The sequence below is a fragment of the Nannobrachium achirus genome, assembly GCF_963921795.1.
Source record: "Nannobrachium achirus genome assembly, chromosome: 14".
Classification (NCBI taxonomy): domain Eukaryota; kingdom Metazoa; phylum Chordata; class Actinopteri; order Myctophiformes; family Myctophidae; genus Nannobrachium; species Nannobrachium achirus.
In genome coordinates, this window is record NC_137821.1 from 17,936,880 (window position 1) to 17,956,465 (window position 19,586).

At 44.5% G+C, this 19,586-nt stretch overlaps 1 protein-coding gene across 1 annotated transcript in view; it reads left to right on the plus strand.

The window, feature by feature from the left end:
- LOC308298710 (protein phosphatase 3 catalytic subunit alpha) overlaps positions 1-19,586 on the plus strand; it is a 122,899-nt gene that overhangs the window by 82,686 nt on the left and 20,627 nt on the right. The window contains exons 7-9 of the mRNA XM_080742360.1: positions 345-422; positions 2,380-2,474; positions 16,009-16,134. Of these exons, the coding sequence (XP_080598486.1) occupies positions 345-422; positions 2,380-2,474; positions 16,009-16,134 (299 nt within the window). The remainder of the gene's footprint in view (positions 1-344; positions 423-2,379; positions 2,475-16,008; positions 16,135-19,586) is intronic.

The following is a 19,586-nucleotide window of genomic DNA, read 5'->3' on the forward strand; positions in this document are numbered from 1 at the left end:
ACCCACTTTACTGTCTCTCGGGGAAAAATAAATGATGTGGGGACCCCCCTGGGGGTCCTGACCCACAGGTTGTCAACCACTGAGCTTTAATCACACATATTGACTGACCCGCTCTGCCCTCCTCCACCTTATTTATCTGAGCTCAATCAATGTACAGTAGCTCTTACTTATTTATGCTTTTTTATTGAAATTGATCGTCTACCTGATGTGACAGGCATTTCTCTGAAGAGGTAAACAAATCTCTCTCTCTCTCTCTCTCTCTCTCTCTCTCTCTCTCTCTCTCTCTCTCTCTCTCTCTCTCTCTCCCCCCTCTCTCCCCCTCTCTCTCTGTTTGTGTTCGACAGCTACCCTGCAGTCTGTGACTTTCTACAACACAATAATTTATTATCTGTGATCCGGGCCCACGAAGCACAGGACGCTGGGTGAGTTCATTTAAATTCATCATTCATTCTTTCATTTTGGACCTTCACCTATAACTCCTTTGAGGACCTGTTTAACCCAGTGGTCCGGGGACCACCAGTGGTCCTTGAGGGGGTTCCAACAAAGTGTTCCCCAGCTAAGTGATGGAGAAATGGTTACCAAATTAGATGAAATGATTAGATTATTAGATAGATTGCCTGCCTAAAAGGAATATCTCAAATAAGACCTTTTACGGTCTTTAAGTTTTCATAATTCATGGACAGTCACATAATAATTAGCAAGCAAAGAAAACATTCAATAATATCGCAGTTATAAAACACACACATTCTCTGGCCTCCTGAAAAGGTGAGTTTTCAGGGCAGTTTTGGAGGATGCCAGCGAGCTACATGTTTTTAGGGAGGTAATTGTAGTCAAGGAATTTCCATCAATTCATTGACCAGGAGGATCCTAGGGTTCTATGCTAGGCCCCCCTGCTTTTTTCCCCCTGTACATCAATTATGTTCACCAAAAAGCTGATAGATAGAGCTAGTAGATCTGCTGTTTATTTTGTTACAGAAAAGGGATGCTTAGGGTTCATGTGGTCTTTAAGCGTTTCAAGCAAAAGCAGCCTGCTGTGTATGTACAACAGTACTACAGTATAACCCTGGCTTCGTACCAGGGGATTGGAAAGCTGCTGTCGAAGAGTTGGTCTTTTAAACATGGAGAGGAGGTGGAGGCGGTGGGGTGGTGTTGGGGGAGGGTGGTGGTGGGTGGGTGGGTGGTGGACGTGTCGGTAGGTTTCCCCCTGAGGCAGGGTGAGGGCGGTGGGAGGCACAGTGCACGGTTGTTTACCGAGGCACTCCCACGCCGAGCCGTGGTCACATGGGGGAACCTCGCAGGAGGAGGAGGCAGCTGCAGCCCCCAAGCACTGCTGTGTAAAGCAACCAAGTACACATTTACCCTACGTACTACTACTTAAGTGCAATTTTTTTAGGTATTTGTACTTGACTTGAGTGTTTGCAATTTCCGATTTTACTTTTAATTTAAACCATTACATCTCAGATCCAAATATTGCATTTGAAAACTATATCGTCGTTGTCGGGTGGAAACCTCGTATCTCCAAGTTCCAAATGTGTACGTTCTTTCGCAAAGTAAAGCCCTGCTTTATCATACAAGGCCCACAAAAGTAGTGAAAACAGCATATCTACAAGCACACAACGCCTCGCGGTGCTTGTAGATTGGCTGTTTTCACTAGTTTAAATCATTTTTAAAATGATAAATGCAAAACGAATGGTTTTGGACATACAAGGTTTTCACCCGACAACGACAATATAATATGCTAATTTTCAACATTTTGTACTTTTACTTTTGGTACTTTAAGTACATTTTGATGGCAACACTTTCATGCTTTTACTCGAGTACATTTTGATTTCCGGAATTTTACTATTTCTATATTGCAGTATTGATACTTTTACTTAAGTAATACATTTGAGTACTTTTTCCACCACTGTTTCACCAATCGGTAGCTTTTACCTGCGAATCAGGATAATATCTAAACCTCAAAAATATTGGCTATTTGAAAATGGCCGATCTACAAGCTCACAATGTGATGCTTTGTGAGCTTGTAGATCTTCTCATTTCGAAAAAAACCCCGCAACCACCGACATTTACAAGCTAATTGACAGAAAATAATGCCCAAAGTGGCTTATAATAAGCAGACATGGCAACCCTGCTGGAAGGTGTCTCCTAGGTGAATGTCCCCCCTGGGAGCTGGCCTCTTGGGTGAAGTGTTCCCTTGCTGATGCACGCACTGTTTTATCAAGAGGACTCACAAGCACACAAACATGTTACGAGAAGTCTTGATCCTAATCATAGCCCCTGGGGGTTAAAGGGGCTATGAGTAATACTTTTGTAACATCTGTTAATGCTGGCCCGGTTGATTTCTCATTTTCTATTTTCGTATCTTTTCTTTTTCGCCAGATATCGGATGTACAGGAAGAGTCAGACCACTGGCTTCCCCTCCCTAATCACCATCTTCTCTGCACCCAACTACCTAGATGTCTACAACAACAAAGGTATGGCAGAGGATAATGGAATATTTTCTTTTTTGTCTGTCTTATGGCAAAGTACTAATTGGGCTTGGCAATGATGGTCATCCATATTGGGAATGGCACAGAATCTGAATTTCGGCACCCGTGCTCACATTCACTCAGGTCAACGTGGTTCACGGTTAGGTGGGGAGACGTCCCATTTAGAGATTGTGAAACGTGATTTGACAGACGGTTACGCCACACGTGTGACAATATGTGACTGAGCATGACACTGGGGCAGTCATTTCGGAAGCCACTACTTTAGACCACAGCTGAAATTACTTTTTTTTTCTTTTTTTTTCTAAAATGTGATAACGCCACAAAAGCATATCAGGCTACATTTCACTTAAACGCCAGAGCTTAACTCTGCATGTAAATAAGACTTTTTTTTAATTAATGTGAGAGATCGGGACACAATTCTGTTGGTCCTCCCAAATTTAGAACTTGAATATCTCAAAAGTAGTATTTCAGCATGGCATCATTCTATAAGCCATATCTTCAAAACTGTTGGGTCAATCTCCACAACCAATATATCATTTTGTAGCTATGATTCCCAGCTTTCAAATGAAATGAAAAAATGAAGAAAAAATATATATAATGACTAGCCGTCAGCCGCGCTGGGACACATATTTGTATTGATGCTTGTTCAGCAGCCAGTTTTTACCAGACAGCCTATGTTTTTATTAATATTATTATTATTAGTCTTATTTTTATGTGACTGTTTAAAGAGTCCTGGAATGTAGTTAAACATAGCATTGAGTCATGTAATATGTCTTGGCTCATTGCTTTCCTAGTGACAAATATCCCATAATTGTCACTCATGAATTCAGCTGCAAGCATCATATACAGTTAAAGCATTATACTGTGCCTTTTAGAAGTTTAGAGCCACAAGGTCCCAGTCTCAGTGTTTTGTGAAATGATTGATAGCCTGGAAACGGAACGGTTTCTACACATCTTAAGGTTACATTAGGTTTTAATCATTTAGCGGAAGCACTTATCCAGACAGACTTGATAGGGAGCAATCAGCCAAACAGCAGATTGAGAGTACATTCCTACTGTACCTCCATTACAAACAACCAAACCCAGAGGTCTGTGCTGTGCCGCAGAGCCTTGTCAGTAGATGTAAAAAGTTGGGCGGGGTCGGTTCAACTCGGGGGAAGAGGCCCGGTCCGCACTTAAGCAGGGCTGGCGCCGGTCCACTTTGCTCTTGTGGCGAAGCCTGTCACCGCAACTGTGGTACCCACGCAACAAGATAGACTCGCCTTTGTGCTGTGAGTCAGCATTTTACCCCAGAGAGAGAGCGGGAGGGAGGGAGGGAGGGAGGGAGAGAAAGGAGGAGGGGAGGGGAAGAGGGGGGGTTAATGCATACCAGGGGAGTGCCCAAGGAGGCAGATAAGGAGGAAATAGAAACGAGAAATGCGAAACGAGCACGCCTGGTTTGTGACACGGAACTGCGAGTCTCCCCCGGTGAAATATTATCACGGAGGTGTAGATTGAAGTCATCGACCGCAGGGTGGTTCGCTGATGTTTGCGCGACGGGATAAAAAAGCGACAGTGGTTTTCCTTTTGCTATTTGCACAGGGTTTGTTCTCTTGGCTCCGAATTAGGATGTGTGTTGGTTGCGGTCTTATCCCGTGTTGAGTCACTACCAATACAGTACAACCACTCCTTCTAGGGCACACAATAGGATTATCAAGAAATGGTTAGGGCAATTTGCTCGGGGCCTTGTCTGTGTTATTGTTTATCGCCAGGATTCCCGTTCGCCACTGCCAGCTAATCTAACCCGGGCTTGCGTTCCTCCACGCGACCCAAACAAACAAACGGTGTCAGATTCGTGTGCATTTGCAGTTTTGGCAGTCAATTCCCTTGTGATCCTTTGTTACCCATGCTCAGAGCTGGGTAAGCTCGCGGCTATGTTGGCAGCAACAGGCTGGCCTTGAGGAGATAAACTGCCTTTCATTACTCGTGGTAATCTGCGGGACAAAGATTGCTGCTTTTTTTCCTTTTCTTTATCTTTTAATGCATAATTGTCCTTTCCCAAAGACAAGTGACCTGGACGGCAGGGAGGCTAGGCAGCATATGGCAGGGTTTTCATAGACGTGCTTCTTCTCTTAACCAGTTAAACCTACATATTGTGTTGTACATCAGATAAAAAAAATGTACGACCTATTTGTAGAGCCGCTGTTTTTGCAGAATATTATCCTATTTCCACCGAATCTTGGCCTTTGGGGGGGAACGAAATATGTAGTTTTGCATTTGTATGTTTTTGTAAAGTAAAGCCCTGCATCATCATACAAGTCTCTAGCACAAAACTAGTGAAAATAGCAGGTTTAAATCATTTTTAAAATGATAAATACAAAACGAACGGTTTGGGACATATAAGGTTTCCACCCGACAACGACGATTTGTGACACCGTCATGTACGCAGCAATGCAGGGCGCACGCGCGCGCCACACACACACACACACACACACACACACACACACACACACACACACACACACACACACACACACACACACACACACACACACACACACACACATACACACACACACTAAAGCCTGGTCAGTACTGTTGGGTTCGGCTGGTCCGGCCGCCGCAGTTCCTGCTGCTGATGCTGGTGTAATCAGTCATGTGGGCGGGGCTGAGCAGTGGAACCAAAAGACACTGTAATGAATTACTCTCTCTCTCTCTTCTCTCTCTCTCTCTCTCTCTCTCTCTACCTCTTCTCTATGCTTGGGGTAAGAGAGAGAGAAGGGAGGGAGGGGGAGGGGGGGGTATTGCCTTGGTGATTGATGGTCAATCGAGCGATCACATAAATCTAAAGAAGGGGGGGGGGGGGGGGGGGGGGGTTGTGGGGGAGGCTATGCGGAGCCATCAGCAGGTCCCATCAATCCTAGCTCTGGGGGTTGCCAGATAAACAAACATCCCCCCCACCCACACACATCCCCTCTCTCTCTCTCTCTCTCTCTCTCTCTCTCTCTCTCTTCTTTTTGGCTCTGGCCCCTTCTCCCGTTCAGCCTGCTATAGACAGAGGTGGGAAGAGTCACTGCATTTTGTACTGAAGTAAAAGTATCAATGTTAGAACCGTAATGTAGAAATACTCTGTCAGGCTGGGCTCAGACCAAAATGCCTACGAGAGTGGAATCCGCGTTCCGCCAATGCATTTCAATGAGAAGGCGGCGGTTTCATGTCAGTGGAGGATATCTGCGCTCCGCGCAGACCTTGCGTTTATGCTGGAGCAAAGAAATTCTCCACGCAGATTCTGGTTTCCCCCCCTGTCCAATCGGGTGAGTCGAAGGCGTAACATTCTGAGAATCAGGAAGGGACTGGGAGATGTTTTGTTTTGATCAAGAGTCTCGTGCACCCAAACTCTTCTCTTTTTAGCTTGTTGCATCTCCCCTTCCAATAAAGCAAGGGCGAGTACCCTTCGCCTGTCCATTATAGAGTTGACACATAAAATATGATGAGGATCGCTGCGCTAGTGTAACAGGCTACAGAGAGGGAGGGCGGTGCGGGGAGTGAGTGACAGGGGCGTCACTGGCTTTGGGACGGAATATGCTCTCTGCGTTTTTTGCCAGCAGCGCGCCAGAAGAGTTTATCCACTGCCGACCATATTTTGGTCTGAGGGCAGCCTCACAAGTAAAAGTACGGAATTCGACATTTACTTGAGTAAAAGTACAAAAGTATTGGTATCAAAATGTACTTAAAGTACCAAAAGTAAAAGTATCATTATGCCGAAATGTCCCATTTCATGTTTTCAAAGTGTATACAAATCTTTTGAAAATAGCCGATCTACAAGCTCAGAATGTGTCGCGGTGCGACGCATTGTGAGCTTGTAGATCGGCTATTTTCAAATGGCCGAAATATATACACAGTAGGGCTAAAGTTGTTAAAGCATGTTTTGTAGTAATTTTTTTATAGTAATTTTTTGTAGTAATCTAATTCGACTACAAAGTAACTACTAGAAACTAAAGTTTTCAAATAAATGTAGTGGAGTAAAAGTACAATATTTGGATCCGAGATGTAGTGTGGAGTAGAAGTAAAATTATTGGAAAATTGGAAATATACTCAAAGTAAAGTACAAATAACTCAGCATTGCTGGCCGTAGCCTCCGTTCAGAGAGAGGAGGAGATTGGCAAAAAGCTAGTGAAAATAGCAGATCTACAAGCACACCGCGAGGCGTTGTGTGCTTGTAGATCGGCTATTTTCATTTGTTTAAATGGAGGAGGTTGCCTAACAAAAGCTCTGCCTCAGGAGAAAGAAAGAAAAAAAAAAAGGAAAAGGCTCAGTGCTGAGTCGGCACCATCGACACCTGAAATGATCCTCGCCATAGGAATGCATCAAGATGAGATCAGCGCCCGGTGTGATTCTGCCAGTCACTCTAACACTCCTCTAATTTTAGTCATTGCATTCTGGCTAAGATCAGAACCAGTTGTTGAGGAGAGAGAACGCGTCGTTATGGTCTGACTATATCGGCTTGGCAAAAGCATATACCCCCCAACCACTCAACCCCCCCGCATACGCGGGCAGATGCACATTAACAGCAGGGGAGTCCCCGTGCAAGGCAGCCGTGATTGTGCACTTTTTAAACCGAGGAGGAGCCTTTGAAGTGTTGAAATGACTGCGGAGGGAGAGACAGGTGGCTGGTGTTGATGGTGGTGGCTCTTTCTTGGCAGTCGTACGCTTTTTGTTTTCCTCGATTCTAGTCTCTAATCTATTAACGGCGCGGTTTCCGCTGCGTCATTGACTTGTTTACGAGACCTGCGCGAGACCTGTGTCCCTGTGTAATAATGGCCGCGGTTTCCCCCGACGAAACGCAGGGTAGGCGATAACGCAACAGCGTGAGCAGTGACCATGTGTGACTTAGGTCAATGGTTCTCAACCTGTGGGTCAGACCCCCAGAGGGGTCCCTAAAGTATTTTGGGGGTCCCCAGATGTTTAGCTAAATGTTAACATTGTTCTCCTACTCGACAGTAAAAAGTCCAACATACAGTATAAAAGTATCTGCACATTTCTAAAGTGACAATTTAAGGACTTTAAAGACCTTTTCAGTACATCTGGTCAAACATGGGTCAAATTGTAAAATATTAGAGGCAGAAATAGTGAAATTACCAGATCTACATGCTCACAACGCCTCGCGGCTGTTTTCACAATGGAATAGATGGAGTCAAACCAAATGTAATGCCAACTCCGACAATTCCAAGTGCTTGTGTAGGGTGGGGGGTCCCCAGTTCAACTATGATTATTTTGGGGGTCGCGGCCTGGAAAGGTTGAGAACCACTGTGCTGAGGCACCACAACTCTGTTTGGTACTGCTGCTGCTGCCCTGCCTCCGGTTGGAACAGTGCGAAATAGGAAGTGGAACATCACTGCACGGCTGCTGAGCAAATTAAACCCATTCAGAACGGGTACACATTATTGTGTATCATTATTTTATGCTTTAACTATTGAAAAAGAGCAGATATACAAGCTCACAGCGCGGCACTATTTTTGAAAAATCATGAACATTAGAATTTTGACCCGATTCTAAAAGTGTCTTTTGAATCCTTCTACGTTTTTTTGGAAAAACCCATGTTTCTATGTCAGCAATCTGGCCAGCCATCGTCAAAGAAAAGGTCCTTTTCACTTAAATGGAGCTCAGTTAGTCTGTTCTTGAGAGACTACTATGTCAGTGGTTCTCAAACCTTTTCATGTGAAGGACCCCCAAAATGATATGTATATGGCTACGGACCCCCATCTCAAAATATTTAGTTCCAGGGACCCCCCAGAAGCAAAATTTGAGTTACAAACGTTCACTTTGAAAATACATATATTCAAAGATTTGCACACATTTTAACGACTTTTTCAAAAATAGCAGATCTACAATCTCGCAGCGCGGCACTCGGTGCCGCGCTGTGAGCTTGTATATCTGCTATTTTTCACTGGTTAAAGCATTCAACAATTCTAGGCCTAAATGGGTTAAAGCAATTAAAAGTCTAACAGAAGGTTAGAAGCCATGTTGATGCTGTTTATTTACTGCCCCGGGACAGAGAAATAACAGTTTGTAATCCATCTCGTCCCAGTCGGGGTATCTATCTCACAGCCAAATGAAACATTTCCCTTTATTTTTTTCCCTCCGTGCTGTCGTTCGAAACAAACGGCACGGAAAATGGGAACGGGACGGAATGGAAAGGAAAGTGAGGTGAATGAAAAGAATGCCGGCGGTCGCCAGTGTCGACCGGGGAAATCCAGTTGTCGAAGCGAGCGTTTTTATAGCTCATTGTTGCGGTTCACTCCCGGGTCAAAACTTGACAGGGGCCGCATTCGTTGGTTTTCCTGCCCCCGCGGTGATGTGGCGACAGGCAGGTACATGAGCGATACGGTCGGGTGGGGATGGATGCCATGACCGGCTCTGGCTCTGCGGATGGAAGAAATAGCAGGATGGAAGCCAGGGCAGCGATGACCTTCTCATCACCGAATGCCCGACTGGAACAGACCTTCCATGAAACGCACACATGACCACAGTGTCCACTGGTTGCTAGGGCTGTCACGTTTTTATGACATCCTACGTGATGATTAATTGTCGCAGCAATGATTGCGATTATAACTATTTAATTGTGTTTTTAGCCGTGGAACACTGGAACATCCGAATGAATAATTACATTTTCGTTTTGGCTTTTAAGGCTTTGAAGTTAAAGTGCAGATATGACAAAATAACTCAAATATACAAAGAAATGTCTGGAATATTTAATAATATTTAATAATATTTTAATAACTGTCGGGCTGTTCTTGTTCATTATTAGGTCATGTGGTTTTGTCATATACATTACAATGGTCCTATTCCTGTATGGCCATAGTGTTAGCACTTGCCCAAGTGTGATTGCGACCGCAGGTCGCAGTTTACTATCAGAACCGTCACAGCTTGTCCGTGCCCGGACGGGTAACGCCCGTCACTGTGGTTCCCTGACACATCACTGTGACATCACAAGTGACATCACAGTGATGTCAGATACTCAGAGCAGGGATCTCCATATTTGGGCATAAACAGGTGACATCACAGTGATGTCAGATACTCTCCATGTATGGGCATGGGCATAAAAGGTAATGTATCCCAGATGATGTCATGTTAGGAGAACCACACTAAAAGAATCCACAGATGGCCAAAGACATTCTTTTGGGCTTTTTCTCAGCCTTTATTGATAGTATCAGTGGAGATCGACAGGAAACACGGAGAGAGAGAGAGAGACGGGAAGTGACACGCAGCAAAGGTCGTCGGAATCGGGATTCGAACGTCAGGCTGTATTAGAGCCTATTATGTGGTATACGCCTGGGCCACTAGAATGGCGGGCGCCCCGGAAAATAAATCCAGTTGCAAAATGAAGCGGTACCCTTTTTTTTCTACTGCAGCATTCACTGGTGGCCTTCACTGATTAAAGAACACGACAGAAGAAGAAGGCCTAAAGCGTATTGGCGGGTTGGCGCAGGCGGGGGTACTGAGCCAAGACACAAAACAGAACCTCTTCCTTTTCCATCCAAAGTGTGACGGAAACCTTTCCCTTGTCAGACACCATCTCCCCAGAACAGCCCGTGATTGCGACTGTGTGGGAATGGCAGGGTTTGAGCAAACCGGCGCTGCCACGGACGGCGTCGCTAGCCAGCTATTGCTAAGGCGTAGCCATGCCAACAGCACGGCTACGCTGCGCCCTCCGTGAAGAATGCGTTCATGCAGCTGAGCTATATTAGTATCACCTCTGTCGCGTTCATAACACATCGAACACCGCACGGAATGGCTTTCTGTCCAAAAATGCTCACATCCGTTTTGGGAGTCGACGTTCCACCAGTGAGTCTTTTCAAAACCACAGTGCATCATCATTCAAAAAAGACGGAAATATTGCAAATAAACGCTCTCATTAGTAGACAAAAAGTGGTGAGGTTGAGCTCCCAACTTTAAACGGTTACCCCACAATGTTACCTCACGGTCAGGTTCTCCCGGCACTTGAGCATTAATTTGTTTGCCTTGGAATGGCAGATATCTCAGCTCTTCAGATACACAGCTCAACATAATGGACTGGGAAGATAATAAAAGAAAGGCCGCATGTGTGGAATATTAAGTCTGCTGGAGCTTGATATCGGCGAGCTCGTGGGGAGAGGGAGGTGAAGAAAAGGCAATGAGAGGGAGGGAGAGAGAGAGAGAGACAAACAGGGAGAGATGTAAAGACTGAGACTTAATTGCTAGAGAGAGAAACGGGGAGGGAGAGAGGGAGAGAGAGAGAGAGAGACAGCCAGGTTGGGATAATAAACATCACGGAGGGGAATCTCCAGTGATCTCCAGGTGGGTCTTAACGGTTTGTCTGCGTTTCACCGTGGGTATACCGCCGTTTGTGGAGGCTCTCCCTCATGAATAATGAAGGAGCAGGCGTCGCCCATCAGAGCATCCACGTTACTATGGGGCAGCAGAGCAGGCTCAGCCACTGCCCTGCCCTGCTCTGCTCTGCGCTCCCCTCGCTCCTCTCGTCAGAACAACAGAGACATCTAGTGGTTCTGCTCTCACGCTTTTGTTGTTCACTCTTCAAAGCGGCTATGGCCATTGTGTGTGTGTGTGCGTGTGTGTGTGTGTGTGTGTGTGTGTGACAGTGATGCGCGGATAGGCTTTTGGAGTCATCCGAATCCATCCGCGCAAATTCATTATCCGCCCATTATCCAACCGCATTAATTATATCATCCAATTTATAAATCCGCACCATCCTCATCCGCAACTTCAAAAGTATTATTATTATTATTACCCTTATTATTAGGCTACCGTAATATTATTTTCTGGTAGGCTATTCCCTGTTAGTTTTCTTAGTTGTGCGATCACAGAAATTCATTGATCTAGCCTACGGAATGTCTCTGTTCGTCTTTTTTCGTCCGTCCGTCCGTCCGTGCGTGCGTGCGTGCGTGCGTGCGTGCGTGCTTGTATTACCATACTTGTGAGAATTTGAGAAGTAACACATCATGAATGCAATGTTCCAGGTCCTCCCAAGAGAAATTGTTGAAATGATTTTAGCCTTTTATGATTAGGAAAAGATACAACTTGGAGTTGGCGTCGGGATTAGTCGTTTAAGAGGGGCCGCGTACCGTAAACGGCACATCTACAAAGCTCGCGACGCGACACACTGTGAGCGCCTATTTTCAGCTTCAGGGTTATGGTTATAAAATGGCGAAAACAATTGCGAAGCATTTATAACATCGCCACCATCCTAAAATGTTGATGACGTCCTCGTAAGTATAGTAGTGCACACACAAACGTGTGTGTGTAAAAGGACATCACTGTCACTTTTCTGGTCAAGCTCGTCCTTGTAAAAGCTTGGAGACGGAGACGTGTTCGTTTAGTGCGGGCAGCGCAGCTCGTCTGCCGTTCTGCTCCTTTAAAGGGAGTCAGATATGGAGGAGCATCGACAGGGGAACTGACCCCCACCCCCCTCCTCCCCCTCCCCCTCCCCCTGCCTTTTCGCTCTGGACTCACGAAGCTGCATTTGATCAAGTGCCTCGATGGTGTTTATGCAATGTGTGATGTTTATGCAATGACTGCCCACGTGTGCGCTTTTATACGCACTGTCAAACTCGTGTAGGGACTCACTCTCTCTCTCTCTCTTTGTTATATACATGCAGTCATGCACACAGACACACACGCACGCACACACACACACACACACACACACACACACACACACACACACACACACACACACAGAGAGAGAGAGAGGCCTTGTTCTGAGTGCAATCAGACTAATGCAATGCCTTCGGATAGCATCGTCTATTCCGCTGATATTGATAATACCAAACGCTGTGTGAATAATTCAGTGGGTCGCCCGTTTCCCCGCAGGGGTGTTTTCGCTTTTCGTTTTAAGTACAAAAAAAGAAAAGGTGGACACGGAATGTAATGCTTAGCTATGCTCATTTCATCACCCACGGCTTGCACATACACACACACACACACACACACACACACACGCACCGTTAACTGAGCACTCAGGATTTTACTGTACAGTATCTCCTCGCTGTCGCGCAGAAACCTTGTATCTATTTAGATTTTGTATGTTTTCTTTGTAAATGAATGTCCTAATTCGTTGCACGAGAGAAGAAAGAAAAGAATCCATTCCACAATCACACAAGTGTCAAATTGTGACACGTTGTGTCCTTTTGAAACAGATAGTCACAGGTTCTTTTCATTTCCTGAAAAGTAACTTTTTTTTTTTGGTTTATGCCCGACAGTGTCCATATCGTCACTGTCAAGCAGAAACCTCGTTTCTCCAAATTTCAGATTTGTACGTTTTATTTTCGTGAAGTAAATCCTGCTTCGTCATACAAGACTGTTGCACAAAACAAGCGAAAATGGCCGATCTACAAGCACACAACGCCTCGCGTTCACTATTTCATAAAATGATAAATACAAAAAGGACCGTTTTGGACATACAGGGTTTCCTACCACCCCGACAGCGTCGATGATATTCATAATAGTCACGCACGTATGCACACTCACAGAAACACCCCCAACCCTCAGAGCTAAGCTGCAGCCTACCGGGGGTGCTGTGCTGCGCTGTGCTGGAAGCAGTGGCCAGCTGGCTGCTTGGCATGCCAGCTTTGATGACTTGCTATTCTGAACTCTGGACTGGAGACGGTGGAGGCAGGAAAGTCCCCCGTGGTGACCCAGACCGCGGTGTCCGCTTTCCCCCTCGGCCCGTCCAGATCTGGGCCACTTGTGACTGGCCCTTGTATGTGTGTGTATGTGGGCGTGGGTGTGTGTGTTTGTATTGGGGAGGGGTGGGGTGGGAGGGCGTCTATATACAGTACGCTCTGGGGATATATTTACGTACGGGTGGTGCTAGGCTGTCCCCGGTTGCCTAAATCTGCTCCGTGCCTCAGTCATGGCCAAGGTTATTGGCATGAGGCCTATAGGTCAGGGTGTGGGGACGTGGGTTTTGTATGTCAGTAGTCCACGGAGGGAGGGTGTCCGGACGGCCGGCCACGAGGTCCTGTAGGTGAAGGGCACGTTATACAAACAAACCCGAGAAGTGGAGGAATGCTCTTACACCTAACCTGGCCGTTCAATGCAGTCATGTACTCTACATAGTTAGACATAATAACCTTGTTAAACCCCAAGATTTCTTTCCACAAAATGTGTTTTGTGAAATGCAATTTTAATGAATGTGCCACAAAGAATATTTTGGCCAGGGTGTTTGCTACATCATGGTGTTGGCTACAAGTTTACTATGAAAACCGGCACATCTTGTCCACGTATCTCTTGTCTGCCTGACACTGAGGTTCCCCTTCACAGGTGATATCACAAGTGACATCGCCTATGTAAAAGTCCATATATGGATATTCCCCAGAATCCCTTTTATGCCCATATATGAAGATCCCTGATGTCATCGATATACATCACTGGCCAGATGGCCAGGACATGGCCCATATCTGTGTGGCTGGTTCAGATAGGGATCTCCATGTCTGGGCATAACAGGGATTGTATGTTGTGATGTCATGGGAACCACTCAGAAACTAACAGAATCACTTTTATGCCCAGATCCCTGATGTCATCAACATTAAGCCCATATCTAACGGGACTTCATATGGGAATGCCCATATATGGAGGAAGACAGACATATCTGTGGGTGGTTCAGACAGCCACACATGTATGGGAATAAAAGGGATGTACCATATACAGTACATGGATCTCCATATATGGGTAACTGGTCCGATATACATCACTGGCCAGACGTGCATGTCGCCCTGAGGCGTCTTACTAGTTATGAGATAAATTAACACTTTTGTAGGAACCTTTTTAATGGAATAATTCCAACTACCTTTGTTTTGTTAACCTATACAGTGTAGGTATGTGCATGCATGCATGTATATATTTACGTTTTCCGAAGAACTTCAAATACTTATTAGAATCATTAGCTACAAAATGGAGTTCAGGTATAAATGGGTTAAAAACCACTTGATGATCTCCTGCCATCTTGGGCTCCTACTGTAGACCCTACACATGACCTACACCTGTGTTATACCGCCACCCACTGGTCAAACGTACCAACACTGCAACAAGTTACCTTTATAGTTTTGAGTCTAATTGGGGTCTGAGGATCCCCAGGGGTCCTTGAAGGGCACAATGAGAATCACTTTAAACACTTCAGCCCTATTAAACTTTTTGGCCATTCGACACGTTGTGAGCTTGTAGATTTTTAGACAAATATTGACAGTTAATCTCGTATAGAGGTTGGCTCAGGATCTTTTCCAAAGGGTATCTGTGGCCCAACACTTTTCACTTTGGAGATACTTGACATGAAAACGTTTGAAAACCACTGGGAGCACTCCGGGCACAGCAACGTCTCTGTACTCATTGAACTCCTTTAATCCCTTTTGTCTATGAGGATGAACTGTATATCTGTCTTGGTCCGTCTAGCAGTGAACAACCCCTCAAAAAGGTGCTGCCTTCAAATCCTTGCCTGTTTTTAAATATTCTCAGTGTTAAGTTTTTGTTTAGGGAATGGGGACATTAGCATACAATATGTGAATGCTAATGTTTCATAAACGATCAGAAACACCTTTTTGTGATATCATTAGTTTTTGTTTAGCTTAATTAAGCCTCATTAGCAAATGGCAAGGATATTATTATGATGTTGATATTGTTCATTCACAGTCCTCCTGGCATACATGTGTGCGACAATTGCTTATCGGCATAATAACCAGAAACACAATTTCACATTATGTTCAGTTGACATTTGAAATAACAGGGAGTTTCATTTATATTTGTATAAAGTAATTGTAGTAATGTCAATTATATGACGTGTGAGTCACAGTCAATGGACCGTCTTGTCCATTGACTATGCACAACAAAACGCTCCTAAAGGAACATTGTCAAACTACTAGACCAGAGCACAACTACTGTATACGTCAGGGGTCTTCAACGTTTTCAGGCCAAGGACCCCTTAGTTGAGAGAGAGAGATGAAGCAGGGACCCCCACAACCTGTTCATAGATTTCATATAGTTTCGTCATTTTGACAGCGCAATCATCAGTGTATTTTGGATTCATGTCAATGTGTGTTTTCAGATATTTAACCACTTGAACCGTCAATAATACTTAATAAACTTGACCTTTCACTCTGTACTGCTCTTCTTCCCCTCTATACCAAACCCCTTTGCCTAAAATAGACGATCTACAAGTTGTAAATCTGCTATTTTTAGCTAAAATTCTCAGAAAAATTGTTTCTATTACACAAAGATTTGGAGGACTTAGTAACTCTGAGGACCCCCTAGGGGTCCCTGACCCCCTGTTGAGGACACTTGGTTGATATATGTATATTAAAAATGTGGCGGCTGTGGCCTCGCATCTTTCTTGGTGCACCGAATGGTTCAAACCACCGGATCACACCTCTACTTTGTGGCCAGTCATTGAAAACAAATGCTGTGTGTATTTATGTTCTGTCTGTGATGTCAGCGAGTCTTTTGAGCTAAGGTATATATTTTGTTGCTTTTCTGTGTCGCCCCCAAACAGCGGCGGTGCTGAAGTACGAGAACAACGTGATGAACATCAGACAGTTCAACTGCTCGCCCCACCCCTACTGGCTGCCCAACTTCATGGACGTCTTCACATGGTCCCTGCCCTTCGTCGGAGAGAAGGGTGAGCCATCACACACTGACACACATGCACTGGGATGCAACAGTTAATCCAATATTTCCTTTTTTTTTTTTTTTTTTTTTTGAGCGGTGGTAAACCGCTCCTAAGAATGGCTGTGCGTGTGTCTGTAGCCTTTTTCCTCAGCGTTTTGCCATAGTAAAATGTGTGTACGTAGCATCATGTTTGTCTAGTGATGTCATATGTCGTATGTCTGTAGCCTTATTCCTCAGCGTTTTGCCATAGCAAAACGTGTGTGTAGCATCCCTGTACATCCTAGACTCAAATCCTAGTCTGAAGACGTTATGCAAGCACGACCACCGCTCACTTCACATTGGGTGTGATTTTTTTTCCCCCAATTTGAATGATATGAATTGTAATAGTCACTTTTTTTTCACCATATTCACTCTTTTTGTGAAGTATAAAATTTGCATCTCACTCTGGTAAGCCTCATATTTCCAAGGGGCGGGACGTGCACAAACGGGAGAAAATCTTGTTTTCCAATGTAAAACTTGAGTGACAAAGGGATTCTCTGGCATCCTATCCTTTACTGGCTGGTCCGGTGTGTCACAGGAATGGGGACAGCAATTTGTAATGGAGAGAGACAATGGAGCAGCTGGGACAATTAAAGCCTTTTATTTAGGTGCTAGTACAAAACATTATGACTGACGTTGCAATGCTACCGCATCTTCCTCAGAGTCATGAATGGCAATGACTAGGGTGGAACACTTGTACAGTGGTAGGAGAGGGCCAAAGACTTAGAGAGCCAATGGTAGTTGGCTCTCTATAATATTAAAACTCCAGTCACTTCTTGACTTGTCTACATAATTGGTGACGTTTGGAAAAACTACAAATAGGACCCTGGCCAGAATGAGTAGCGAAGTGAGGGAAGAAAATTAACGTAGCGAATAAGTCTGGATTCCAGGCTAATAAAACAGGTCTTTTTAGAGTGGTTTATCAGACTAATCGATTTCGTCCATTATCAAAAAAATATATTGGAATTATACAAAGCGCACTCCTCTTCGATTAATCGGAAAAATAAAAATACATTTCAGCCCTACAGATGCATATGCGTGCACACATAGTGTTCAGTATACTAAGGATGATCAGTCAAAGTGAAGTGACAACAGTGAATATGAGTAATGTTTTGTTTTGCCAAGTGTCATTTTGAATCATGGCTTTGCAACGAGAGCGTGCGTTTTGAACCACCAGTATTGACACAAAGGTAACAGACAGACAGCTGACGCAGCATGTCTGTCTGCAAATACATTTATATGCACTCAAATGACATCCCTTGAATCCATTTGGAGTTGCGTAACACACAGTCTGCTGATGAGTGACACTCATATGCAGACATACAGACTAGTAATGTAGGGTGAAGATGCACTTAACCTAAATAACTTCAAATAAGACACTCGCATATATAGAAAGCTGCCATGTGCGTAGACACACACAGACACACGCACTTATAGGGGCTTAAATGGTTTAAACTCCTGACTCATCAGTCAGGATTATGCCTCTGGGGAATATGGGACACGTTATCAGTTGGTTTTGGGTTGGAAAAGGATTTACCGTAATTAAGTTCCATCATTTGATAAATCTAAGATATACAACGAGTACCCAGTCTGTCACGTAATTCTTTCAACCCAGGACTAAAGACAGGATTGTCAAATGACATAACCTGATGTCATTTTGTGCTATTTAGTGTAGCACATGTACATACATGAAACACTAAAGGAAAAAGAAAGAATTCAAATAGATTTTCTTTCTTTTAATCGACTAGCCTTACCAATTGAGCACTATTTTATAGGCCTACTGAACTCAATTAGGACGCGACCCCTTTTTGGGGTTTTAACCTTTCAATCACATTGTCGACTATTTATGGACATAAAATATATGGGCATAAAAGGGACATCAAGCCAGAGCATGATGTCAGAGCGGCAACCCATTCTGTTGGTTCCCCTGACATCACAGTGACATCAGAGCATGATGTCAGAGCGACAAACCCTTAGAACCATACACAAACCCATAGAACCATAGACAAACCCATAGAACCATACACAAACCCATAGAACCATACACAAACCCATAGAACCATACACAAACCCATAGAACCATACACAAACCCATAGAACCATAGACTGTAAAAATGTGTACTGACGGACTGACAAGCTGCAAGATTTCTCATGGTATACTGCGACCTTTGGTCGCAACAACAACTATATAGCAAGTTAGCAACATACATTTTTGGCACATTTTGAATAAATATTTGAAGTTTTTCAGAATGCTTTGGTCAGGATTTATAAGGCATTTTTTAGAATCAGTCCTAAAGTCCTAAATGAGTTAAAACGATCTACTGGCTCAAAACATGAGCTTTTATTTGTCACCATTCTCGCTTCTGTATTTAAAAACGAAATAAAATAATACACATATTTTTAAAATATTTTTTTACCCATTAAATTGCTAAACTGGATGAACTGTCGCAGCCCTCGCTGAACATCCCTCTCTGCTCTCATTCCCTGCACGCTGCTGCCCTGTCACTGTAATGTGATCCTCAGCATCTCGCTGACATCTACCACTCCTCAGCGCAGGTCCCTTGTTATCTGTTTTAATTAATCACACACACACACACACACACACACACACACACACACACACACACACACACACTGCTTGGCCTGTTTTAGACTTGGCACACACACGCAGGGGCGTCGCACCAAATTCTGGGCCCTGGGTACAAGGATTCACTGCGGGGCCCCTGTGCTTTAACTATTGAAAAATAGCAGATATACAAGCTCACAGCGCGGCACCGAGTGCCGCGCTGCGAGCTTGTAGATCTGCTATTTTTGAAAAATCATGAAAATCTTTGAATATTTCAAATCCTTTTTTTTTTTTAAAACCTATGTCTCTATGTCAGTCGAGCTCAAACCTTTTCATGTGAAGGACCCCCAAAATGGTATGTATTTGGCCACGGAACCCCATCTCAAAATATTGAGTTCCAGGGACCCCCCCCCAGAAGCAAAATTTGAGTTGCAAATGTTCGCTCAAAAAATACAAAGATTTGCACACATTTTCACAACTTTTCAAAAATAGCAGATCTACAAGCTCGCAGCGCGGCACTCGGTGCCGCGCTGTGAGCTTGTATATCTGCTATTTTTCAATAGCTAAAGTATAAAATAATTAAGGGCCCCTCCACCACCTTGGGCCCTAGTAACTCAGTCCCACTTCCCTACCCCTTGTGACGCCCCTGCACACACGCACGCACACACACACACACAGCCATTCCTAGCAGAGTAGCGGTGTCATGTAAAGCCACCCCTCTCTCTCTCCAGCGTGGGGGTCAGGTTAAGGTTGTCATGATTCTAATGAACTGCGGTCCGTCAGGCTAGTGTTACATGGCACGTCGCCCCCCTCCGTGGCCCGACCGCTTGGAGATATCCAGAGTGCTGCTCGCTTCA